Source organism: Rissa tridactyla, chromosome 12 (genome assembly GCF_028500815.1).
Source record: "Rissa tridactyla isolate bRisTri1 chromosome 12, bRisTri1.patW.cur.20221130, whole genome shotgun sequence".
In the NCBI taxonomy this organism is placed as follows: domain Eukaryota; kingdom Metazoa; phylum Chordata; class Aves; order Charadriiformes; family Laridae; genus Rissa; species Rissa tridactyla.
In genome coordinates this window covers 18,734,906-18,761,623 of record NC_071477.1, presented here as the reverse complement: position 1 = coordinate 18,761,623, position 26,718 = coordinate 18,734,906, and the positions used below count along the sequence as shown (strand labels likewise).

At 41.6% G+C, this 26,718-nt stretch overlaps 1 protein-coding gene across 2 annotated transcripts in view; it reads left to right on the top strand.

The window, feature by feature from the left end:
* Positions 1–26,139, top strand: part of LOC128916566 (ubiquinol-cytochrome-c reductase complex assembly factor 1) — a 48,301-nt gene extending 22,162 nt beyond the window's left edge. For both annotated transcript variants that reach the window (XM_054218460.1, XM_054218459.1), the window contains 4 exons: positions 2,170–2,278; positions 19,839–19,916; positions 21,334–21,447; positions 24,253–26,139. In XM_054218460.1, the coding sequence (XP_054074435.1) occupies positions 2,170–2,278; positions 19,839–19,916; positions 21,334–21,447; positions 24,253–24,387 (436 nt within the window). In that variant the 3' untranslated portion in view covers positions 24,388–26,139. The remainder of the gene's footprint in view (positions 1–2,169; positions 2,279–19,838; positions 19,917–21,333; positions 21,448–24,252) is intronic.
* The last annotated feature ends 579 nt before the right edge of the window (positions 26,140–26,718 follow it).

Genomic DNA, 26,718 nt, shown 5'->3' with positions numbered 1-26,718 from the left:
GCCACTCTTACTTCCCCCCCGCCCCGAGCTGGCGTACTCAGCAAGAGAAGTATAAAAATACTTTTCTTAGTCCAAAATTAGTCTTTTAAACTGAGTCTTTTTCTCTTTGACTTGTTAAGAGTGGGTAAAAATTTGAGATACAGTAACTCTTACTAATTAACTTTTTCATACGGCTCTATTATGTAAATGCACGAGAGGTCAAAGGTTTTGAAACTGATAGAAATAAGGCGCGAAAGTTTTAAGCTCTTTGTGCGTTTGTTTTGTGGAAGGACAGGTACCTTGATGGCTGTTCTGAGTTCTGAACAACTGTTGTAGCAGAACGCTTTGTCATCTTTCTGTGAGCAAGATGAGGGTTCATTTCTTGATGCTGTCTGAATGGCATTTGTTTGCTGGGACAGTGCTGCTGTTGGGCAGATATCGAGTTCTCACTGCCATGATATAAACCTTGCGAATCTTTCCACAGCTCTGTTTCCTGAGACAGAAACGGCCACATTCTTCCCAGCGTTCCCTTTGCTGACTGCTGCCCTTCGCCTTTGCGGCCCAGCTTCTCTCGGTCACTCCACCCTCGGACCATTGCTCTACTTGTCATGCCTCAGTCCCTCTCTCCCATCTTCTCACCTCCTTCCACCTGGCTTGTGTTGGAGCCCGAGCTGTCTCTTGCATGGCTGGTGTCATTTTCAGAAGCTCTCCATCTAGAAATCAGATTCTGGGCCGTGGGCTTTTCTTCTTGCAATTTTGGTATCTCAGTTGAATGGCCCTTGTATGGGATTTAATGTATGGTTCTGAGCAGAAGAAAGAATATAGAACTAATGCAATTTTTGTTACCTTCAGTTTGTTTTGTCTCTGTGACTCATCGCTGGCAATAAGTTTTGCTTCCTTTGCGGGTGAAAAGATATCTTTATTAATCAGTAGACAAGATAGAATCCATCATAAAGATCGGCATCTATCCTTTTACAGGTCAGCTTAATAGACAAACTTTGAGTGTTTGTGGTTCTCCCTGTGAGGCTGGTATTCACAGATCACCAAATACTTTTAATGCCTGTAGGGAGGCACAGATCTCATGTCCACTGAAGAAATAAGCAGATAAAAAACCATCACTTTTACCTCTTAACTCTTGTGGCACGTTCACTATTGTTAATATGCAACTGCTTCAAAGCAGCCTCCAGCGGCTCTGCTCTGGTTTTTTACATTAGCTGTGAGCAGTTCCCCACCTGCAGCGTGTCTCTGTGCAAAGCAGTGACTTCTTTCAGCTGCAGTGTTTGAGCATCACCTTGTCTACAGTAACTCAGTCCCTGGACGGGCACTTCTGACCGGTAACACAAGAGCAGAGCTGATGAGCAAGGCAGAGAAGGTGGGATTGGTGATGGGACTGGTCTCTTGTCGTAGTGAGGGGTTAGCCTGTATTTCAGTTCGTGCTGTTTACAGACGTTATAAAAGAGGCAAAATACAATTTTTGTTCTAATGATTTATTTTTTAGACGGTACAGCAGCAATGAAGTTCAAGTGGCTTTAATGCTTAAAAAAATGAAATAAAACAACTCAACCTGGTATTCTCATTAAGATCCCGCAACGCATGTACAAACTTGGGAGTTCTTATAGCATGTACTGCGCGTAGGGGTTTTGCCGAGTGGTTGGATATGTATCCAAAGGCCCCTGTGGTTGAAATAATTTAGGACATTGCTAATGTGAATTTGGGTGAAGTCTGTAACTCGCTTAAGCTTTCAAAGCTTGGCTAATTGGGACTCTTACAGTGCTTTAGTGTTATACCAAGCTGAATTACAGCTGGCTTGTAGCCTGGGATTAGACAAGACATTTGTTCCTGCTCCAAAGGGTGAGATGTTCGTAAGGCTGAGGAATTTAGGTTGCAGTACTGTTTAATCACTGACACACTGTTTACAGTAGTGTCAGCCAGAATAGAGTCAACTGTCACTCTTCCATGGCTGGATTGGCCAAAATCCAGCAGATGCAACTCTTGAGTACAGAATAGAAAAGTTTGTGATCGTTTATTTAAAAAGAATAAAATAAAATCGTTGTATGTGTTTTTTTTTTTCCCTGATCACAAAAATGCATACTGTAAGGAGAGTCTTAAATGAGTTGAAATATATTTAATTTACTCTTTACGTTTGAAGAAAAACTAGAAGCTATTAATTTGGTGTTTATGTTCTTGCAGGATGTGTCTGGTGCGGATGAAGCAGGAAGGTCGCACAGGAAAATACATGTGTCGCTATATAGTTCACTGCATGTGGGAGGACGTTGAACAGCGTGGTAAGGTGATGGGGGTAAGTCATCCTTGGTTTTGATAATCTTGATGATTCACATCTTCAGATGCTTTTGTAACTTTGCATACTTAAGTGGGTCCATGTAGTCCTTACTCCTGACCGTTCATTCTGGTATTGCGCTACTGACCTTGTTTCTGAAACTGCACTGTGGCCTGGATGAAGATATTGATGTATCTGGAAGTAATCAATTTTCCATGTGGTTTGCCATGTGATTGCACAACCCGATGCTGCTATGACAGAATGGGCATTTGTGGATAGGAATAAGCAGGAGGTAGGGAGAAACATGACTGGTGCCAAATGTGTAACGGCAACTTTAGTAATTGCAGCAGAGCTTTGAGTTTTCTCTGTATCTAGGATGGTGAGCAAAAGGGAAGTTAAGGGACAAGGTTTTTGTGTTAAGTTCCTGTACGTGACTGTTAACTAGTCATTAGGTTATTTTTCATTTTGGATTCTTAGTCTTTATCACAAAAGAAATGTTGTAAGGAGAGAGCAGCTCCAAGGAGAGTTCCTTTGCGAGTTTGAAGGAAGAACAAGGTTGGATCTCTTTGGCCTGTTCTGAGGAAGGTTATGCTGGTTAGTTGTAATGGTCATTTCTGGCCTTAAAGTCTGTACGTGCATATCCCCAGCCTTGTGTTGGTGATGGACTTCAGAGAAGGCAGTGCAGAAGCAGAAGTAGAAGATGGTTTCCATAACCCCAGTATCAGAGGTGATAAGAGACCCGATAGAGGTGAGGGTGCCTGTGTTCAGGGCAATTTAGTGGGAGAATGGGGATGGGAAAGATCTCCTGTGTTATGGAAAAAGAAAATAATTGTTCAGTGATTAAATAGAGGTTTGTCTGTGATTAAAATAAATTAAACTGTTAGAGAAGTGACAATTTTCATATAGCGATAATGGCGTATTGTCAAGTCTTAGTTGTCAGCCAAATAACCAAGGGAGACGCTGCTAGCATATTCCTATCGGTGACAAACAAGGGAATTAACCAGTTAGTTAGGATTTGGTATGGGATCACCTTAGTAATTCAAGAAGTTTCTCTCTCATCTTGTGTTCTGTGTGTGGTTTTAGGAAGTGTTGATTCTGGTGTAACTTCAGTTATTCCATCAGCAGTGGCTTTTTTTTTCCTTGTTGTCGGGAATTTCGTAGCTTTACTATGTTACAGCTTGCTTTTAAAGTCAAGTCATCCTCTTAAGCTTCTTTTTGGATTAAGTCTAAATTCAGGCATCTTAGAATTTCTTGCTACATTAATGGGCTTACATAAATTCCAATATGGAAATCTCCACTTTCATGGTCAGATGTGTTAAGGGAGCGTGAGTGAGCTTACGCAAATTAGATTATCATAGCAGAGAAAAGGATTGAATGAAATACCCTGTGTGTTTTTGTCCTTCTCCAGTGCCTTCCATGTCATACCAGTGGTTGATTCTGCTTTCTATAGGAACTGGAGGCAGCTCAGATCTTCATTACGGCGGTAAACTTAAGGCTGCTCTTCTTGAAAAGCAAAAAAAACCAAACATCAAACCCCAGCCAAACACACCACCTCCCAAAGCCCCCCAAAATCTCTTCCAGGATCTTTAGATTCCATCTACTTACAGAGAGAATGCTGCTTTGGAACAGAAAATTATTTCTCGGTTGCTTTTAACCCTCGTTTTGCCTTATATGAACTAACCTCAAATGCTATCCTGTAGTTTTCCTTGCGGGATTTGAAACAGCAGCAAAGAGAAGCAAAGCCAGCCGTTTGCCGCCCTTACACGCATGCAGAACTCAAAAGTGAAGTCTGGTGTAAGTTGGACCTGTGTCGAGATTTTTTTTCAGTAAACTTTAAGAGAAGAAAAGATAGTGCTTCCAGTCAGTTCTTTGTAAAGGCAAGCACAGGGTTTCCATTTCTGCAAACTATTCCATTGCTCCCCAAAAATCCCCAAAGTGTTAAAAAAATAAAAACAAACACCAGTGTCCTTATGTTTTCATCCTGTCTGGAGCCTCAACTGTTAATACATGCGTATTATACTGGTATGGTTGCTGTAAAATGCAACTGGAAGGAGACGTTAAGTTGTTTGAATGCCATTCATTCTCTGCCTTGGCAGACTAGGCATCTTTTCAGTTTATCCTTGGATTTACATTTTGCAATCTCTGTTTGTGATAATGATCACGCGATGTAATAACGAACATGCTTAGTTTGCAATAATATGATTCCTATAATATACTTTTGACTGTACCCTAGTGTTAACATAGCTTTTATGTGGCAATAGCTGATGCTTAAATGAAGTAAGTACACATTTAAAGGCTTGATCTCAGAAACAGTTACATCTGTGTGTGTATTTAATATAGTTTAGCTGCACAGAGGCCCATTGATTTTCATGAGACTCCTTGTTAGAGAAGGTGAACTCCTGAGGTAACAGCTAACTAGACCAGGCACTAATGGTGTGGAAGAAAGCGTAGTGAACTCTCCTAGATTGTAAACTTGGAGATCAGGACTGTTCTCTTCCCCATAGTGTTTGTGAAAGCATAAGGCTTTCGTCATCTTTTAGTGATTTTTTTTTTTTTTTTTTCCTTTCAACTTTTAATTATTCTTAATCTTCCAGACGTTGTTTTGTCAAGATGAATGAACTTTTTTGTCTCTTCTGGTAGTATTTATTGTATGTTAGATGTAAGTAATTTATGCATTGACATTTGAAGAGGTTAGCTCTTCCTTTGCTCCTTATCATTGCTTTGTTTTCCTTCCTCAGTGCCAGTGATCCGAGCTTCACATCCCCGTTCATCCTTGCCCTTGCATGGGCGGTTCCTGCCTCTTCCCTGTTGCGTTCAATCTTCTGCGCTTACTTTCCCCCTATCACGTAGGTGTGCCTGGTGGAACTCTTGCTCGCGTCTCGGCTTCAGCAATTGTAAGGAGTTTTAAGTGATAAAGAAGTAAAGGGCAGCTCCCCTAGGTGTTAGGTCCTACTTATTAATCTTGATGTGTTTATTCCCAATGATTGTTTTAAAACGAAGCTGGGGTAATGACAGAGGGGTTGTGAGCTGATTGAGGAATATGTGTAACAGCTATTTGTTTTAAAGTAATTAGTTCTGCAATCAGTATATAGCCTGTCTCCCAAAGAAGAGAGTTAAATATATTGAGGTAAGAATAGTAGACGAAAAAAAGATTATGTTAATGTTCCTCTGATGACGCGTTCGAATTTCAGAATCGGAGCCTTTCTCAAAAATAAGTTAAATGAAAAGAAACTTTACTGAATACTTTCAGGGCGCTAAGTTGTCATCTGCATAGCTCCTAGGAGGTTAGGAAATTCCACTCCCTGCTTTTTCTCTCATGCAAAATATCAAACATCAGTATTTAACTCCGATTGGTACATTTCTGTATTGGGGTATAAGTGACGGAGCACCTGTATGAAATTGCTGCTTGGATGCAATTAGTTTAACTTGTTGACAGACAAAGCTGCAGTTCTTCATCTTTCCCTATCTAGCAGCAGTTACAGCACTTGATGCAGAAAGTGGACACTATATTCCCAAGTTGATATTGATGGTTTGTTAAAATATGCCCTCTGCTCTTAAATATACAAGTTCATTGGAGCCAAAAGTGATAGAATGTAAGGCATTTTAACTACTAATTTACATCAGCTCCAACTCCAAATGGAGTTTGTATTATTTCAAAACCTGGTTGTTAAAATTGCTGAGATCTAAATCTCAGCTACAAAGTTTTGGGACCTGTTAGCCTGAGCTCCTTCAGCACTCCTGAATGTCGGCGAGAGTCAGAAACCAAAACTTGACACAGCTGTAAAAACACACAGAGAGCCTGTGGCCTCAGCAAATTCTACTGGTGCAGGCAGATTTCAGATATAAATTTTACTCTGCTGTCCCTACTACTAATGAAGTCAGTTTCTTTTGGTGGGTTTGCACCCAGGTGTGTCCAGTTCTGTGGCTAACCAGTGCTCTTTACTTAATTTTTCCACTAGTGACATTTCTATCAAACTTCAAAAACAAACAGAAAAATTGGCTTGATGCAATGGCTCAAAGTGTTAATAGTAACATTAGGCTGGGCAAAAGACTTCCTTTCGCTCCGGCTTTGCCAGAGATCTCCACCTTGTGGCTCGCAGTGACTAGATTTATGCTACATGAACGGGTGGCTGCCTCATCAGTTTGGAAGGGGAATCCGGTCAGTGCTAGAAATTCCTGCTATTTGTCTTCCTAACGGAGTTCTTTAGCAACCTGAATATTAACCTTACTGACCCGAGTATTGTGTTTTAGTAACTCTGTGTATATAAAAGCAGTTGTTACCAGTTTAAGTGTATTTTAATACCCTTAGATGAAGCTGCAGAGTTGATCAGAGGGACTTGTAGATACTGGAGTTCCCTGGAATATGATTTGAGCTGCGAACTGGACAATAGATAGGAGGTTAAAAGAACAAAACGACAAAAAAACCCAAAGCAACGCCAAGACCAAAAAATCAAACACCAGAAAAAAAATCGAACACCCGTCTGCGCCCCCCCATCACTTCTGGGTGCAAATCACATCCATCAGGCTTTATGGAAATATCTGTAAATTGTTGCAGGCTGCTTTTAACAGCATTAGTGTTGTGGTGGCATTCTGCTTCTGAAATGAGTCGGGCTTTTTTCAGCACAAAATAACAATTCATATTATAAAACCATACGTGTTCTAAAAGCTGCAAAAGAGATAAGAATAGGAGGGGCTGTCCAGCCCAGCGTGCCAAACCTGTTTTAATTTATCTTAATCTCACTTTCCTGTTTTCCCACCAGACCGCTTAGACCCCTGCCCCCTTTTTTTCCAGGAACACATCTAGGTGTCTTTTGAACTCGTTTATTTGCTCCGCTCTGCATAGCACAATACAGTCTTTGTTATACGTTTAGAGCTGTTTATACACAGTGACCCATACCGTGCTCTCGGTTACACTGGTGTGCATTTGGAGTAACACCATCAGAGTCAGTAACACGGTTCACGCCGGTGTAGCGGAGCAGAATTTAGCTTCGTGAACTTGAATGCCATTTTCTGTCTTGATACTCTGCAAAATTAGAAGACTTCAGATGATTGAAAATGCTGTTTTACCTTACAGTAGCTACAAAACTTCCTAAACTTAATACATTTCAGTTTAAGTTACTCTTTCTGTGGAGAACAAGTCTGACGTTTCTAAGGACTCGGAAATCACGGTCAGTGAGACAAGTGAGATTCTAGAATGGCTTTAGAAGGTGAGCGGACAGGGCGTAAAATTGATGCAGTTTTAAAGCAGACCTTGATCTTTGTATGAATTGGACTATTGCAGTTGCTTCGCCTGCAGTGGGAAGCTGCTGTACTTGAGTGCTCAGGGAGGCCTTTTCAGGGCCGTCCCTAAAATCTGATGGGAAATCATGGAGTCGATTTGGGATGCCCGGAACAAAGCTACGTTATGATGGGAGAGCGGGGCAGGGCCGGGGCAGAGGAAGGTGAGTGCAGTGTTGGGGGGTGCGGGGCAGAGATGGAGGAACTGTAGCGAAGTAAAATACTACAGTGGCTTTGTTTGAGGAAATGGATTGGGATGTGAGATAGAGGATGGCATTTCAAAACAGTTGAAAAAGGTTTTTAAAAACCTGTAAAACTAAAGAGGAGATGTTTTAGTTTCGAATGGTCTATGTATATTTTGAAATGTGTAACTTTACTAGGACATTTTAAGGAGAAAAATGTTATGATTTTTTCAATGAAAAACATAATGTATAAAATCTTACCAGTTTTTAGTGTTCCCTTAAAAAAAAAAAAAAAAACAAACAAAAAAAAAAAAAAAACAAAAAAAACCAAAATCAAACGAACTTGCCAAAGTAGTGAGGTACAAAATTGCTGTGTGGGGGTTTTTGTGCTCTTTTTTTTTTTGTTTAATAGGATACCAGTCATTGTGTAATATGTTTTAACTGAACTTTTTTAACATCACAAAAGAAATAGTTTATCAACCCTTGATCCTTTCTGAAAGAGCTCAAAAGTTCACAGCAAGCTTCCAGTATTTTGTCATTTCATAAATGAATAATAGTATCAGGTACTCTTCCAGAGTAAATTCAGTAAATGTGGTTCTTGAAATCTTAAGAACTTAAATATGCAGGAAAATGCATGCGTATGGAATGTTACCTGGAAAATACCTCGACTGTGATGAGGTCTGGAACAAACAGTATGTGTGGGGATGCAAGCTTAGCTTTACCAGGTCATGGAGTTTTGAAACAGGGGAGGTCTCTCTCACACGTTTTTTTTTTTTTTTAATGTAGTTGTTCTAGAACCAGCACCCATGGAAGTAGCACACCTGGCTGTCTGAAATATAGGCATGGTTGGGGCATGCCAAGGGTACCCGATGTTGAAATCCAGGTATAATATATGCTTGGGTTCTTTTCAAGTGGCCTGCCCTAGTTTTCTGTAGAGTCTGGCATAAAAAAAAAATCGGTGCAAATTTCCCAGATATGTTGGATCCTATTACTGTAAGGTGGTGTCCTTGCTCTGTTTTGTGCCTCCCACTGGTGCCTGCAAGAAGTTCACTGGAAGCTGCCGTGTAGCACCTTTTCTCAAAATATCTTTCTCATTATTCCCCATGTTCTGCACCACTGGGACTCACGTGCCAAAATCGACTTTACCACACAGTACTCCTAGGCGTTAAGTGCTGCCCCGTGTTCCGCAGGCTCTCCAGAACACAGTGTAGTTGCCAAAATTCAAACGTTGACCGATGAAATTACTGCTCGCCACAACTGCATAATTTTTATTTTGACAGTGTAGAGAGATGATGGTAGAAACAGGAAAATGATCCTTACGGAACCTGCCGCAGTCTCCAGGCGCAACGGGACGAGTAGCAGCTACGTTGTCACTGCTCCTGCCAGTGCTCTGTAGATCACTCACGATCCAGTTTGTGATTTGCCTGCGGTCAGTGCGGGGCTAAGTAACATGTTGTTATGCTGCGTATTTTGGACATTTACATTATCAGCTTCCTATCCTTTTGGAGTTTGCCCCAGCATTCCTCAACTGAGATCAGCTGCTCTGCTTGGCTAAGCGTTTTGAGACTCTTGGGAGCAAGGTATCTCATGTTGCCGTTGTAATTCTTTTTTAATGGCTCTAAGCTGCTGCAGCAAAAACATGAATGCAGTTTCAGGCTCCTTCGTAAATACAGAAAAATACCAAGACCAATGTCACTTCTAAATTAGAGTAATCAAATGAACCGTTGGGAGGTTCTGTGTTCTTCCCAATACATTTTAATCATATTGTTGCTTGTGCTTTTTGCTGCTGGTAGAATGCCACTGATACCTGCTGCTTCCTCTTCAGGAATATGGTTTTGGTTGGTTTTGGTGCCTCCCTGTCTTGAAAGACAGTAACATAAGCATCACTGGAGCTTGCGTCTGATTCCGTCTTCAGGGTGTGCATCTGGTTTCACATTTCCCCCCTGCCAGTGTGTCACATACTTTTTCCTTCCTACTTCTTACCTTGTAGAGATACTAGTTTATTTCTTACCTCTCGTGTTAATTCTCTTTGTTTCCTTGCAGGAGCCCTTTCTGTATCTCAGGCTGGCACCACCACCTCTCTCCCTTCCCTTGTGTTCCCTCGTGTTCAACTAATCCTTTCACAGCCGTCAGTGCCTGTTGAGCCCAATCTCCATCCCTGCCGTGCTGCCTCACTTGATTCAACGGCCACGGGCTGCCTTTATCCAACATGCTCATCCAGCAGCCTCCTCTTGCAGAGGTCCACCATGGAAGCTCAGGATCTGTCCTCTTGTCTGCTTGCTTCAAATTCACCCTTGCATGTTGAAGCCTCTTCGTGACTTTGCTTCTTTCAACTCCAGATCTTCCTTTTCTTCTCCAATTCCTTTCTTTATCTGAAATACTTGCTTTTCTATCCCAGCTGCGTATTTGCCATCATCAGTGCTTTCCTCCGCCAGCATCCTCGTGCCTCATCTTTTTCTCTCCTGACCTAGACATCACTCCTACGTCTTCTGAAAACTGCTGCAAAGATCATCTCTCTGGCTTGTTGCTCGCTAGGGCATTACATCTCTTGGCTGTCTCCAGTAGTGGGGTTTTTGCTCCAGTGCCCTGTGGTATGTGCTGGGGCAGTGGGTTGGCAGTCTGCCAGCGCTGGCACTCTGGATCAGCTTCTCCAGCAAGCAGCTCAGTGCCACTTCATTGTCAAACTCCTTCAAAGGCCGATCTTCAGTTCCGCCGCAGACGCAATGTCTTCGTTTTTGCAGTGCACATACTGCAGGGTCTTGAAGCCTGGCTAGGCAGGGGGTTTGCAAATGTTTGTATTTTCCTGTTAGAACTCAAGGTTTTTTTTGTTACTTTGTTTTCTGACTTCTCTGGCACATTTTGTCTACTCATAAAAGCGGCTGCTCTATGAAGCCCTTATTTTTGACTGCTTTTCCTAAAAGCTCACACAGTAGAATAAATGGTAACGATCAGGAAGTGCAAATGCAATACTTTTAATAATCCCAATGCTGGCTTTCATGCTTGCTTACTACTTAGTATAAGCAATGGCACACCATACTTCTGTACACATCTGGGCAAACTGATGTGTATTTCTGTTCCCATTCCGGTTTTGGAAGCTCAATAGATTCTTTCTATTCCCTTGTCTGTCCTCAGTTGTGTTTTCCTCTTCTGTTTTTGGCCATACACAGCCCTCGCTATATCTCTATTGATATTAACTACTTAATTATCGTTAACACGTCTGGAAGAACTTGAATGTTGTTTCCATATTCAAAGGGCAGGAAATAATGAAAAGGTTAAAAGATTTGACCAAAATAACCAGCGTAACTGATCTTGGAGATCTCTGTTTGCTGCTAGCAAAACATACATCGTGTTGGTTTTCAAGTTAGTCGGATGGCCTTGTGGCCACGAGAATGACTGCATGTTAAAAGGGAGATTCCGCTAGTGGTATGGATATCATGGGTGGAAGATGGGCTCAACACAATTTTGATATGCATGAAATGAGCAACACTGATCTGAGTTGGTTTTCAGATGGCTTGGGCGTGGATTCCAAAATGCCAAATGTATTTGGTAGGCAAGAGAAGGCTGGCAGGCCTGGCAATGACCACTGGGTTGAGGGGGTGTCACCTGAACTGTATAGTCATTGGTCTCATTTGTGCTAAAAGTACCAGCAGTTCTTTCTATTTGGAGATGCTATTTGAAGACTTCATTTTTTTTTTTTTTAAAAGTGAGGAAACAGCAGAGACCCTGTGTTGATGGAAGTCCATGGCTAAAGCTCCAGGGGAAAGAGCTACGTACTGAGGAGCTTGAAAATAATGTGTCTCACTGAGAGCATCCTAAATTCGTCCTTTTGTGTTTCCTGTTTTATCATGCACTTGCAAGAGGGAAGATGGCCCATATAGAGGTTTAATCTGCGTTATTGAGGAAACAAGCGTGTAAGGAAATTTTTGGCTTCTTAAAATCCTTGCTCACGGTTTTAGGATATTCTGGAAGTTTATTTATTCACAGCAGCATCAAGTCTGAATGAAATATAGAAGTAAGATGGAAAATTCACAGTATCTTACCATGCAGCTTTTTCATGGTTCATTTTCCTCCTTTGCCTTTTACTTGAGGGCAGAACTAGGGTAGAGAAATAATTTTTGTTCGCTTCTGAAAGGTTACAGTAATAAAGAAACTCTTGTTAACATCAGAGTATATGGCAGGCAGGAGTTTTCACAGTCTGGCATTGTTTATTTTACCAGCAATTTGGAACCTTCTGCACTCTTAAAATATTGGCAAGAAAATATTTAACTGTTAACTATTCTGTGGCGTGCGTGTTTTTGAAGCCCTGGGGAGGAGGAGTGCTTGGGGAAATCGGGTTTTTCTCAGCTTATGATTGAAACCAGAAGGTGCAGAACATTGGTAGAAGGTGAAGGCAATGTGACTTCAAATTAGAATTTTACCCAAATGTGGAGCTGATGGGAGAATGTCAAACAGGTCATGTATGAACAGGGCTGTGCTAGGAAATAGTGGGAAATCTGATGGAGCAAACACAAGGAAGTGTTTGCTAGGCACTACGGAATGAATTTGAAAGTGAGATAGTAAGAGTGAGTATTTGCCTTTGTCCTGGATATCACTGGATGAAGGCTGTAGCAGTGCTAGGTGTTGGCGTCAAGGATTTGGCGTGTTAATTGCTTACTAACTGTATGGACTCCAGCAATTGTCGCTCCATTTTGACATGAAATAAACTTCTTTTTTTTTTGTGGAGAGTTTTTTAGGAGAGGAGATGGGTGATGGCTGTTGCTATCCAATAGAAACTTGTTCTGGTCCCGAATTCTTGGAGAAAGAATGCCTTTTTATTATCGCCCCCCCCCCCCCCCAAGGGAGGATGATCAGTTTGGTATGAGCAGGATCATTCTTGCTCTTATTTCTAAATAAAATGGAGCCTCTTTCCATGGGGGTTACTAAAAGCTATAGTAAAGGTAACAGTTGTTTTTTTTTTAATTACACTAGCCTGTTTCAGGTAAAATTCCTACCCAAGTCAGCAAGTGACGTGGTGACTGTACCCAGGATCATTAATGAGCTGTGGCTGCCTTGCTGCCAGCCAGGGCAGGAGGGGACGCACGGGCAGGAGAGGTACTGGTCAGCATCTGCAGAGATCATAAAAAAATGAACAAAACGAACATACCAGGGGTCATCCTTCTAATGGCGGATGAAGATCCACTGTACTGTTTCTAGCAATGGCCAGAGATATTTGGGAAAAAGTGTAAGAAACAGAACTGTGTATCAGTATTTCTTCTGGTGCCACTCGGCACTCCCCAGTGGGTGACAGGAGAGTTCCCCAGGGACCATCAGATTTAGTATCTACTAACAGAAGTCCTCTATGAATGTGCAGTCCCTTTTTTTACCCCTTTTGTAGTTTCTGCTCTTTAATGTCCTGTGATAATGACTTCTGCCACTTAATTGTGTTGCATGAGAAACTTTTTAAAGTATTAATTGGTCGTTTCATCAGCTCCTTTTCTACGTTTTGTTTTTTTAATAAGAAACAATGAATAGTAATTCCTTGTTTACCTGTCCAATACCACTTATGATTTTACCTCTCCATCACCTTCATCCTCATTTCTTCCTGAATATAACTAGTGTTTCCTCATATGTGGTTACCTTGGTCTTTTCTGGCTGTTTTCTATTTCTTTTAGATCTGTTCTGAGATTAAAAGGTAACAAATCTGTGCAGCATTTTATATGCGGGCACACTATGGCAGATAGTTTTCCTCTTTTGTTCTGTGTTCCTTTCATAATAATTCCTAAAACTTATTTGTCTTCATGGTTTAATTGTTAACTGAAATTTTTTTGAGATTTCGCCACAAAATCTCTTTCTTTAAGATCAGTTTCCGGAATTAGAGCTGATGAACGTGTGTGCATTGTTTTAGAAATTTTATTATTTTTTTTTTTTAAATACCTTCTACTAGTACCTTTATCAGCCTTGAATGTTACTGGTTACAATTATCTGTGATTGTTATTTTCATTTATTATTGTTTTTTCTGCTAATTTCACTTACCCGCTCCTGCTGAAATACTTTTCAAAATGGATGCCACCTTTCATGGCTCCGCGGCCTATTAAATTTCATCCAGTACATTTCGTTTAGTTTAGTACTTTATGATCCCAGGGATTTTGTTGCTCTTGACTTATTATTAGATTATCTTAAGTCTTGTTTTATGGGCAGATCATATCACACAGAATACGATGGACTGTAAGAATCCCGAGTGCTGTGAGAATGTGCATTTGCTGCCTTCTGCAGTGAAAGAACCGGGCCACCAGATGAAGCCAGCAGGAAGCCACCAGGTGGTGATTCTCGTCACGGGTACCAGACCAGGGCACTTCTTGCTGAAGCACGCTGTGGATGCAGAAAGTTTACTGGACAAGTTGCTTGACATAGACACCTTTTGAAGGTTGCTCTATAAACAAATATCAAGGGTTGAGAATTGGCCTGAGCTGAAGGTGGTTGGGAGAACACTTGGAGGAAACGTATATCAGTTTGTAGGCCTTTTACCTTTCTCAGTATCTGGGTACTGTTGAAGGTGAGATCCCGGGTAAGGTGAACCCTTGGTCTGGCCCAGTACAGCGTTTCCTGTGGTGACTCTTCCTGACAGTTGCTGAGGTTTGTCTCAGTAGAGAGATGGAGTTTCGCAGGATCTCTGTAAGTGCTCACAGTGAATATCGACCTTAACGATTTATTTACCTTTACTGCTGTCTTCTCCGAGTGCTTCTTTTAAACTTGGTCTCGTAACTTCCTTTCAGTTTATCAGACTGAATTCTGGATTCTGGTGTGTTCAGAAACGTGGTCGTGATCCGTTTTAGGCTTTTAGCAAGCAGGTTTTTAAAAGTGGCGTCACGGGAAGAAACCTCGACAACTGCCCGCCCTCACACGGCTAGTCAGAGCGCAGCGGTGGGACCTCTTTTCCCTGGTCTTTCTCTTGAGAGGTTGTCAATGAACTCTGCCAGCCATGTCCTGCAGAGATGAAGGACTTTGGAATAAGCCCCATATACTGAATACAGTTAAGGTTGTACCGTGATCTGCTCTGCATCTTTAAGTGTTACCATGGTAGAGTTTCCAAATCTATACCTCAGATTATACCTCATTTTTCCTGGTACCGGACAGCTGAGGGTGAGCATCTGGTTTTGCTGAAATACGTAGATAACTTTGTATAACTTGCTTTTCTATGTCTGCTTGAAATAACCATGCTGCAAGGAGTGTTATTGATGACTGTGCAATTGTTACGAAGGTAGCAGAGCACGCAAAAGTCTTTCTTCATTAACATGTTGTTTTTATGGATTGAAGATTTTGGCAGGAGCTGGTTCTGATACAATCTGACGTTTAGCTTTTGCCTAGAGCAATACAGTACTGAAGTATGTTATCACTGGACACTGAAGAAGGCTTTAAAGACTATTCTCTGAAGTTATTTATCTACTGAGGTGCATTACAGAATTGCTTACTTTTAATTAGAAAATTTGAGCGTTTATCAGAAAAGTTAATATTTTAAACTATATGGGGATTCACAGCTGTAGCTAATTACAAGCCAGTCAGCTTGTTTGCAGACAGAGTAAGAGGGTCGTTAATAAAAGACTCAAAAAATGAAGATTGGAAAAATTTCTGCAATATCTTTGTCATTTCACAACTATGTGAAATTGCCTGAAGGAACTGGCCTTTTTGGCCCCTTGCTACAGAGATATTTTTGATCTGTTTTATTAATTTAATCTTTTTGATCCTAGCTACAGTCTCAGTCATTTTCAAAATTACTGTCCTAGAAGTAATAGTTATGTTATTGGAGGAAATAAAAGGGCTGTATGCAGGTTTTCCAATTTTAACGGCATGTGAGTTTATTAAAAGGGCAGGAAACACTTAAAAAGCCCATATATAACTATATGTGGTTATATATTATTTATAACTAATGTAAACTATATATTCTTTCCAAATACAGCTTGAGAGAAGGTACGTAAAAAGGCCTTAATGTTTGAGGAGTGATGTTTTTTTATCGTGAAAAGATTTGTCTTGTATCTTCTTCAGGAATTTCTGCCAGTGTCGAATGTCCCAGTAGTGAAAAGCATCAGTGGGAGTGGACTGATGCTCGTGGCAGCGTGGCTAACAGGAGTCCCCAGATCGGCTCACTCGTAACAACAGGAGTGTACTCATACCTGCGTAACTCGTCTTGCACAAGAGATGGATTAATTTTTACTTCATCAGCATAAGCCACTGCTTTGCTCTTGCAACTTTGACCACTCCAGGAGTGCACCGATGATGTGGTGTATCAGCACACCAAGTGTAAACCTTACCTTAAAGAGCCTAATCTGAGCTTGGAAAGATGACTGTGCCGACACACCTACTGCGTACGGCTACAGGAGCAAACACATTCCACAGACGAGGCTTTTTATTCTAGCAGGAATGGTATAATGAGAACGAGGGGGTGGAAACTTAAGCCAGAAAATTCAAATATGAAATGAGATACACATGTTCAGCTGTGAGGGTGATAGGTTTTAGCCAAACACAACTTGCTGAGCTTAGTACAGAGGGAAAGCGGGGAAATGTAATGGTCTGTGATATGCAGAGGGTCAGGTTCTATGATCTAATCATTTCTTCTGGCTGAAATCTCTTCATAAAAAAATCTAGTTCGACCATAACTTATGGCCTAAAGAGAGGAATTGCTGCGTGAAATTCAATGACTAGTGCTTGTACAAGGTGCAGTTGGAAGTGTCCCTTCTGGCTTTATAGTCTATGGATGGATTAATGTGTTAAAGTAGCTTAAGGGTGCAACACGTGCTGGCAAAAGCCGTAACAAAAAGAAACTCCTGTTAAAGTGCTCTCAAATAGTGTAGCCTGTGGACGCCGCAGCTATGTCTAAACTAGCATTTAGTGTGGTCTGCGAGGAACACATGTGTGGAGTGTAACGGTCGATGCTCCAGCATCCCTGCTCCACAGGGATGGTCTTTTCGGGGCTGGTCCCAGGGGCTGAGCGCCCGTCAGCAGGCAGAGCGCATCGGAGCACCTTTCCCAGTTTGTGTGCGCCGAGACTCCGTTGCAGTGTGAACCAAAGCACGGTCAGTGGGGATGAGGAGAGGTTCATTACAAAAGAATGCTCTCAATCCAACAAAAGACATTAATACAGACTAATCTTATAGCAGCTTTCACTTTAAAAGCTGTGCCCGTACATAAGATGTTTTCATACGCATCCAGCATATACAATAAAGCAGCGTGCTCGCTCTCTCCTAGAAATTTTGTTAGAATGCAAGACCTTAACTGAGATTTGATGTTGTAAATTTTCTGATATGGCAGTAAGCCTCACCAGCTGGCTGTTGAATGATGCATGTTGAACTCGTTGAGGCTGAAGCCGAGGTTTCTTACTCGGTACGCTAATGAAAACGCAGTAGTCGTATGCTGTAGTCGTCTCGCAGGCACAGTGTGAGATCATGGAGTCTTTCAATGAGAAGTTGTGGCATGTATTAGGAAGATACGTTAGCTGTACATTTCCTTTTTTTAAAAGGTCTTGTAAACATGAGAAATATACCAAAAATGTATTCCGTGTTTTGAGCTGAGATAGTTCTGTGTGTGAATTTAGGCGACGGTATATAAATTCATTCTGGTGATGGCTCTGCAATGGGTTTTTCCAAAGAAGGCCAAGGGGCCAAGTGCCTAGAAGAGCTCCAGCCGTTACTGGTTTTTTTCCTTGTTATTAGCAATTACTCACTTGGAATTGTCTAGCAGTTTTTAATCTTAGTAACAAACTGTGGAAGAGGCAGCAGAATCGTGACCAACCAGGTCATGAAACTTGCCAGTGGTAAGAACACGTACAAGCTTAAAAAGAGGGAGCATTTCCGACAAAGGCTGATTTGTGTTTACTCATTTTTCTGGATCTGGATTTTTTTCCTACAATGTTTGTACTTAACCAATACTGGTTGTATTCTTCAAAAACTGTGATATTCCTTTAAATGTAATTTTATGGCCTAAGATACTGCTCCATCCCCAAAGTCATATTTTATATTTTAATCTGTTTGTCTTTTAAGATGTATTTATTGCTGTGTTTGTTTAACTTGGTTATCTGCTTCATCAGTCTATTTCTTGCTAACTTAAAGCTGCTGCTCTTTGTTTTCAGTACAGAAAGCTGCTTCCCTGGGGATGTATAGTCCAGGACTTGTCTCTGTAATGGGACTATTTGTTTTCTTTGCCCCTTGCAGTTGCCTGCTGTAACATTTGTAGTATGTGTTAAGTAATCCTTGAGGTAACATTTTTATTATGTCATAAAAAGTGCGTGGCAAATATATAATAACTCATGGAATTTGTTTGTTTAAAATGGAAGGATAATTTATTGAGTGTGTTACATGAGACCTGCTCCCCCTTATTAGAGCTGTAGAAGTGCAGCTTATTTAGAAGTATGTTCTATTGAGAAAAACCACGATCTCTGACACGCAGAGAAAGTTTGAGCGTGGTTGGGTAGAAATGACATCATAGTTTATGTACTCAATAAAAATTTAATTAAGTCATTACAGCAGTTGCAGTCATCATTTAACCCTCTGATTTCTTATGCTTAGTTCTTTTTTTTTTAAACATTCAGTAATAACCAGTCTCCAAATCTTGATAGCCTATAAAATATCTGCATGAATTTTAATAGTTTATATTAATGGAAAAATATGAGTAACTGACATAAAAGGAATTTCCTTGTGTTTGCACTCCATGCATTTCTATAAAAATCAACAGATGAAAAAAGATAGTGGTTTCATGGAAGAATATTTAAACTGGAGGTTTGCTAGCCTGGCAAAAACTAATTCGTATTTTGATAGAAAAGCTGTTGTATAATTACCGAGGTGAGGACTCTTAAGGATAGTATTTGGGACACGCGGTTCACACTGTCATAAGTATTAATATTTTGGATCTGTGAGTTTTCACAGCTTTTCATTTGCCTTGTGATAAGCCGTACATCAAAGACAGCAGCGCTTGTCCCATAGCAGAACTGATGTCTTACCCTCCATTCCTGGTTGCGCTTTTCTTTTTTGTAAAACCTGTCTCCAAGGTGCAGTCTCCTACAGCAGTGCTCCGCTAGCGGGCAGTTGCGAAGATTGTCGTTTATACTTATGTTGCGTGCGAGAGCTGTAGAAAATAAATGCTTGGGAGCTCTTAGATTTCTCGTGAGAGTCAATGCAGAGAAGCAGCTTTACCAGTTGAAGCGTAGCTTAGCCCTCGGGAGAGGAACCATTTATTAAATCATTTTGTTGGTAGAAGTAAAAAGCACAGGCACAAGGAATAGGCAGTTCATGTGAGGGGGATGCACGCGAGGTATTTCAGACATCGCTCCGCAGGAGATCTGGTGCAGTCTTCACCTCGCACGGGGTCAGTTCTGGAAGCCAACGGGTAGCTTAGACCAAAGCAGCAAATATTTAAGCAACTGTTAAATTTAGTCAAAAGTCAGTGCAGAACTTGGACTGAGTCACTCTTACAGCACAGGGGGAAGTAGCTGGATCATCACAAACTCTGAAAGAAATTTACTCGTAGTCCAAAACTAGTAAGTCTGAGCTTCTAGTAAGATGCTGTAGGTACAGAATTGGTGTGATTCCTGACTGAGAAAGTCAATATTGACAAGTAAGGAGGGAGCAGTGGGAAGGATGTGCCTCTCTCTTTAGCATTACAACACTGTTGCTGTAATAGCACGTCCAGCTCTGGAGTCTGTGCTCTAGAAAAAGTGTTGAAAAACCTCTGAGTTTCTAGAATACCTGTGTGAACGAGTCCAGATCTGGAGAACCTGCTTAATAGTTAAAATGCAGAGGAGTCTTTGTTATCTTAGCCTGTGCTGCTGCCGAAAGGAAGCCTTGCCTTCGCTCTTTCACCACTTGCGTTTTTTCCTCCGCTCACGTAGCTGTATGTCAGCACTGGTGGCTGAGAATCTTTCTGCTATTCATATATTCTGAGTAACGCTGACTTTCATTTGTGTACAGAATTAGTGGAGCTGCATTGCATGTTCTAAAATGTTTGAGTGCGCGAACACCGTTACTTCCAGCCAAATCCCCACTGATGTGGGCCAAAGCACTGTTTCTTCTTTGCCTACTCGGAGTGAAACCAGTAATATTTTCGCATCACCTCCTCTTTTAAAGCCTATACAGATGGTTTTCTGGTTTATTTTTCAGATTAATTCTGTTGCTCTAAAGGAAGATTTGAGAAGCATGGTAGAAAATTTCTATGCAGCTCTGTTTGGATATGATGAGGTAAGAAGGATGTTTTCAGAGAATGTGCAAGAACAAATAGACCATCTAATTCACAAACGCAGAATGCTCCAAATGGGTAAAATATTTGCAGTATATACCTTTGGAGAGATGTTATGTTATGGAAGCAGGCTTCTTAGTTATTGTGATCATCTTATGCCTTGAATTAAAGTGCTTTTAAGAAAAAAGAAAGCACACAGCATATTGATTTAAGCCATGGGACGTGGAAGGAGGGACGTTCTTTGTACTGCTTCACCGTCACTGCTTGACGGTCAGTAAATCATTTCCTCCCTCTGAATCCCATAGTACTGGGCTATACTTTGAAATCAAAGGGAGTATTTATGGGGAGTCTGTGTGAGAGGGCATTTATAGGAAGTATATAATAATATGGGGAGGCAAAAGCACCACTGTGTCTGCAGGACTTTCAAAAAGGAAACACAATTACATCATCTCTTTTTAGTCATTTTTTTGCTGTAGTGGGTGTTGCTGTTCAGATGCTCTTCTTATTCACATGGTGATGTTATTTTTTGCATGGTGATTTGCGTTATTAATATCTTGTAAATGTAAACTTCATAGAGTTGTGGACGATGTTATGCATGCAAGTCTTTAACCTAGTTTTAGGTATAGCTGGGATGTGTCTGCCTGTGTCTGTTTTTTTTTCTTTTCTCTTTTTGTTGACACTCTTTTTTTGGAAACAAAATGTCTGGTTAAATTAAAGACAAATGTTGACCTTTTTTATTTTTAACTGAATATTTTGAAGGCCTGTCTCGCTGTTGGCAAACGCGTTAGCAGAAGACAGGAGTTATGTGGTGACAACACCACATAACCTAAAAAGACAATAAAAGTGGGAGAGAACTTAGACAAAAAGCACTCATGGATGTGATGCTTGTGTAAGCCAAATTTAATATTAGATTTAACTGGAAAAATCTAGATAGTTCTTGACGAGGAAGAGTTCTCTCCATTTAGAAGGAAAAACAGAAAAGCAAAGCAAAAAGCAAAGTCCTGACTACATTTCTGCAACATTGTATTAAATACCCTTTATTTTTCCTTTTCCAAGTGTCATGGGCTTCACACAATTCTGTGTTCTCTTCTCTGTAACGCCAAAATTTTTATGGTAAACATTTCATAATGAAGAAAAGCAATTATCGGCTGCTACATTAGGAATACCCTGACCCAGTTTTTTTCCAAATTAACTTGCCAGAATATTTGTTAGAGGCTGCTCTGTAAATTAATTTAAGGCCAGGATTGTTTTTCCATTCTGGGAAAGAGTGATGTTGATGCCTGTTCGTAGGTACAGTCCATAGCAGCTGTGGGCTTTGAGTCAGCTAATACTGTTAGTCGCTGAACAGAGCAAGGTGCTTGCCTTGTGTTCAGACCCTCTTCACGGGCAGTTTTTAACCCCCCTCTGCTCTTCCTTTAGGGAATCTTGTCTGATGATCACGTCCTGGCGGCAGCTCTTTGGAGAAACCTTTTTAACAAGAACTGTGAGGACCCTCGGCATCTGGAATTACTTGTAGAGTACGTGCGCAAACAGGTAAAATACAGCTCGTAGGGTGACTTCTCTTCATTCTCTTGTTTAGAATGTTAAATATTTGTTTTTATTGCTTGCATACTACGCAGCTCAGTTCCCTCAGTTCTCCTCATAAACATAACTGATTTTTGTATTCAATGGTAAAAACTCGCTGATACTTATTGCAGTTCGATGAAAAACGACTGCAGAGAAATTCACAGAATATTGAAAGCAATTCTGCGCATCTTTTTCTGGACCTGTGCTACGGAGGGGCGTGACAAAATGTGTCAGAAATGGGCTGCAGCTTGTTGTAGAACTATAACTGATGTTGCGGAGTTGGGATCCTCTTCGTAATGAAATAGCACACAGAGCTTGAAAGTCTCCTGGTGATCTTTGTGGGAAAGAAGTAAAAGGTTTTGTTTTCCAGAATTATTTCTGTTTCTTTCAGTTATTACCTGGAGGAAACAATATCAAGTAGTGTTTGTCCTCTCAGCCCTTAGGAGGTTTGTAAACCAGGCTTCTAGGAAATATTGGTAGGGTACAGTCCAGGTGGGTACCAAAGACAGAAAAGGGGTAAGGGGGGTTTCTGGAGGAAGAGTGTGGGCTGTTGGACAGGGAATTGCAGACCAGAACTTCCACAACAGCATTCTCCGTAATGTTTCCAGTACTGTATTCAGGACCAGATAGAGATTTGGAGAGAGGGTCTTTCAGCGTGTGTAAAGGGAAGTAAAGGGCTGAACTTTGTAAGGGATTGAGGCCGCTTCTGGAATGCTAGAGGGCTTCTCAGGAGGGACAGACGTAATTTAATGCTTAATATCAGTTAGGCTATAGGAAAGTTCAAAACTGAAGATTGGCAGGGAGCAAACACATATAAAAAGTATGTAATTTGGGACAATATACTGCCAAGTGGGGAATTTGTTGCACTTCTGTATGTTCAAGCAAAGGATAGGACAGAAGCCGTCAGCAGTGACCACACAGATGAGCGTGGCACACTGGGGAAGAGTCGACGCAGCTCCCGTGAGGGCAGGGCATTCCTGTAGACAGCTCTGAAGTGGTGCCCTTGAAAAACAGTCTGAGCTGTACATACGTATCGATGAGCTCTAAACTGTCTGGTACCACACAGGAATGAGTCCTTGAGATTGTAATTGTATTATCAAAATGTCAGCTCAGCACTCTGTAGTGTTTAAAAAAAAAAAAAGTAAAACAAATGCTCAGAACTACTAAGGAAGGAACACAGAAAATAGTGTTGTCATGCCACTTTTTAAATCCATGGTACCCTTGTGATCTTGAATAATGTGTATAGTTTGGATTCTGACCATCAAGAAAGATAAATACTGAACTGAAGACGGCTCAGAGAAGAAACGTAAGGGCGACATGAAACAGCTCCTTTGTTAGCAATGAGTAGGATGTGCCTGAAAAACAGCTGAGAAAGCATATGAGACAGCTCTGGGAAATCTTGAAGGCATGTGAAAGGTGAGCAAGGAAAGGCTGTTTACTGATACAAGAAGGTGGGCACGTAATGTAGACGCAGGTTGTTTGGGATGCTACGATTGCAGGTGGGTCCCAAACCCAGTGGCAAGGTTCATGGAAGAGAAGCGTGTGCAGGGCTATTAAATCCACAACCACTTCCAGCTCAAAATCCCCAACCTAACAAATTTTGAGAGGAAGGGAAAATAAACAAGGAAAATAACATTGGCTGCATGCATTGTATGTAACTGCTCCTGGGGGATCCCCTGTTGATGACTGTCAGAAACAAGATATTGTGCTTAGGTGGCTCTTTGGTCTGACCCTCTGTGGCCATTGGTGTATTCTTTCCTCTCTTGAGAAATTCCTGGTTGAATTACCTTTTGTTTGTAGTAAGCATGGTGTATGAGGTCTTTCCCACAATTTCTTGCTGATCCTGTCTTTAACAGTGGCTATTAGCAGATGCCAGAGAAGAATGCAGTAACAGGGCAAGCATGTGTACTATTTCCCTGGTCAGCTCTCCTAGCAATCTTTGTTCACAGAATTCCTGAGCCAGAGGTGGTGGTTTTGTCTTTTACTGACCCTTGATGGACTTTTTCCCCCTTCCCCCCTCACTCCCCGCCCCGTCCCTTTGCAGTGTCCTGTGGCAGCAGGTTCACCCTATGGTATGTGAGAAGAGGTTTTTTATTTTGCTTACATTGCACCTTAAAATTTCGTTTGGTCCCAAGTATTTCTTGTATTGCGAGAATGAGTGTTCATTCCATGCTCATCTCCTCCAGCTCACGTGCTTTTATATTATAACTCTCAGATCATAGAATCATGGAATCTTCATGGTTGGAAAGGACCTTTGAGATCATCAAGTCCAACCATACACACACCCCAAAAAAAAAAAAAAACCCTCTACAATCTCTGTCACTAGAGCATGCCCTGTCACTAGATGCTCCCTGCTGGTTGGGCTTTTTTTCTGTAGTTTTGGTCTATGCGAAACCCTTTTATGAGGGCACTCCATGTAGGTGATGGTACTACAGTCTGTCATCTGAATTAACTGCCAGGAAGATGAAATGACTCGTGTCAGCTTTGTGTGGTGCTTCTTTGTCGTGTTGCCAAACTTTCAGAGGAAGCATTAGCTAAGGTGTTAGGAGAAGGCCTTACGCAGTTAACTCCAGTGGATCTGCAGATACTTATCTCCCAGCCTTTCCATGACACTTACGCAGTCCTCAATTATCTCTTTAGGTCTACCTCTACCTCATCCAAATGTCAAAGTACACTAAAATCTCCCTGTACTGCTTGCTTTATGGTTTACGTAGCTCCTGAGGAGCTTGAATGGGTGATGGGACACCTTGCGCTAATGTCCTGTCCTTGCAGGTGCAGCACCTGGATGCGCTGAGCGGGGAGGACCTGCTGCTGACGGGCGAGGTGAGCTGGCGGCCGCTGGTGGAGAGCAACGCCCGCAGCATCCTCAAGCCCCATTCCCCTGTTTACAATGACGAAGGACTCTGAGGGCGCCGGCGCCTGCCACTTCTATCAGTGGGGTCAGGAAGGAAAATCTGCTGTTGAAAAGAAAATATGTAATTAGATGTCCTATCCGTGGTGACTCAGTAGCAGATGGGACAGCTGTACTCTTCTGAATATTCACCTGCCAATAAATGCTAGTTGGTTTGAGAACCTCTGCCCTTTTTATGGCACCGAGGGCTCCTCGCTGACAAACTGAAAGACCTGCCTTCTGTCTTTAGGGAACCAGATGTTTTACCATGACTTAGAGTTATCTCAAGGAGACACTGCTGTCCTTTGCCTTCTTTGGAGAGCTGCTACATGGAGACACAGCAGTGTTCCTCTGCTCGCTGAATGGTGGTGAATGCAAATCTGAGCTTTGCCTATTAGATGTTAATGTATTTTAAAAGCCTGCTATCAAGACGGAATGGTCCGTTTTTGCTTTAGTGGAGTTAAGAATTGCTTTAACAGATTCTGAAGGGTTTTCTGTGAAAATCCTTTTTAGGAACTCTCTGCTGTGTTGCACAGGGATAGGAGGATGCAAAGAATAATGCACAGTCCCTAGTAATCCCCTACGACTCTTGTTGTTATAATGAGAATAAAGTCCAAAATTGTGGCTGGGCTGTCGCTAATATCTGCCTCAGATACTCGGTATTTCAGTCTGCCTTGCTGATATTTCCATGTTCTCTTTAGAGTTGTAGTCTAAGAATTCCTTTATGAAAAGAACTTCCCTGGTTCTGCCCATGGCTCTCGGTGGGACGGGACCGTGCTGTCCTCCCTCCCCCAAAGCAGTGGTCCAGGGCCTTTTAACAAGACCTGTCAACGCCAGTGAAAACTTTATGTGGCCGTGCAGGCAGATGACGCCAAGGTAGTAATTACAGGAGCAAGAGCTCCGCTGATGAGGTCAGCGGAGGCCGAGGTGCACCGCGCAGGGGGATGGTTCACCGGGCTGTTTCCAGGTCAGTGACAAAAACAGTTTTCATTTCTCTCCTGTCTAAAATCCTACTCCATAATAAATGTCAGTCTGGGCGACATTGAATGGGTATGTGTTTTCTGTGCCCTCTGTGCTTTTGATAAGAATAAGCCCTATAATATCAGGATTTATTCCTAATAAAACTATTAAACAAAAGTCAGAGGTGGTAGTGCTTAATTTGTGAAATTAATCCTTAATTTGTGACTCCTTAATCTGGTGAAAGCGCGGCTGTGCCTGGCTGTGCCTGTTCTTCCTCTGAAGCTGCTTTCTTCATGTTGTGTGTTTTGGGGAATATTTGACATCCCTTCTCTGTGTAAAGAGCAGCGGGATGCAGAATATAGGCTCCCAAACACTGGCTTGCCTTTTTTTTTTTTTTTTTTTTTTTTTTTTTAAATCTTCTCTTAGGGAGCCTTCTGTGTATAAAAAAGGCATTTTGTTATTTTTTTTCCAAGGCGAACTTCCTCCGTTTAACTTGTTATAAAATGAGTCATGTAAAGAAACCCTCTATGTGTGAGGTGTATCCCTTCTCTGTGAAAACATTACAGACCAAACAACTTGCTTGCAGTTTATTTAAGATGCTTTTGTTGAAAGCTGAGCTAAGCAGAGAAACCTCTTATGTGTGAAGTATTATACAGTGTGTGTGAGATAATAACACCTTGTAATTCATTACAGCTGGGTTGTATTTACATAAAGGAAGACTGAGCTGCGTAGGAATTTGCTGATTAATTTATTTTTAATGAGAGTGAAGTATACCAAGTACCAAAATAAACTTTACTTTGTGTATCTTACTGCTCCTGAAATAGGTGGAAAAATTAATGGTAGATATTTTGGCTCAAAGCTACATACGTTAATTCATATACAAAACAGTCGTTTAAACTTTAACCCCTTTCCTGCTATGTAATTTAAACCTGGGCTCGTGTTATCCATGCCATGGGAACACGGGGCCGGGAGAACACCACCATCCAGCCTGGTGCTCGTGCAGCGTCTGTGGTGCTGGGGCCGTGAAGCCAGCAAGGTGGCGGGATGCGTGGACCACGAGGCTGGAGGTGACAATGTCTTTGTGTTCCCACTGCGGGGCAGCTGCGCAGTCAGCATCGAACCTCCTCCTGTATTTATGGGCAGGAGGCTCCAGAAATCACGGAGCCGGATTATGGTCCCTGGCATCTGCTTTTGTGCTTTTTATTAATATGAGAATAAAGGCCTATAATCATAGTGCTCTGCTTGTTCCATAAATGCCTTCACCACCCCCTGCTGTTGCAGAGCCGAGCCAGCGCTCAGGGTGTGTTTTGGCCAGGAGTGTGCGGGGCCTGTTAAGAGAATAAGGCAGAAACTGTCTATGAATTAAAAGGGTGATCTGTTAAAGAGGA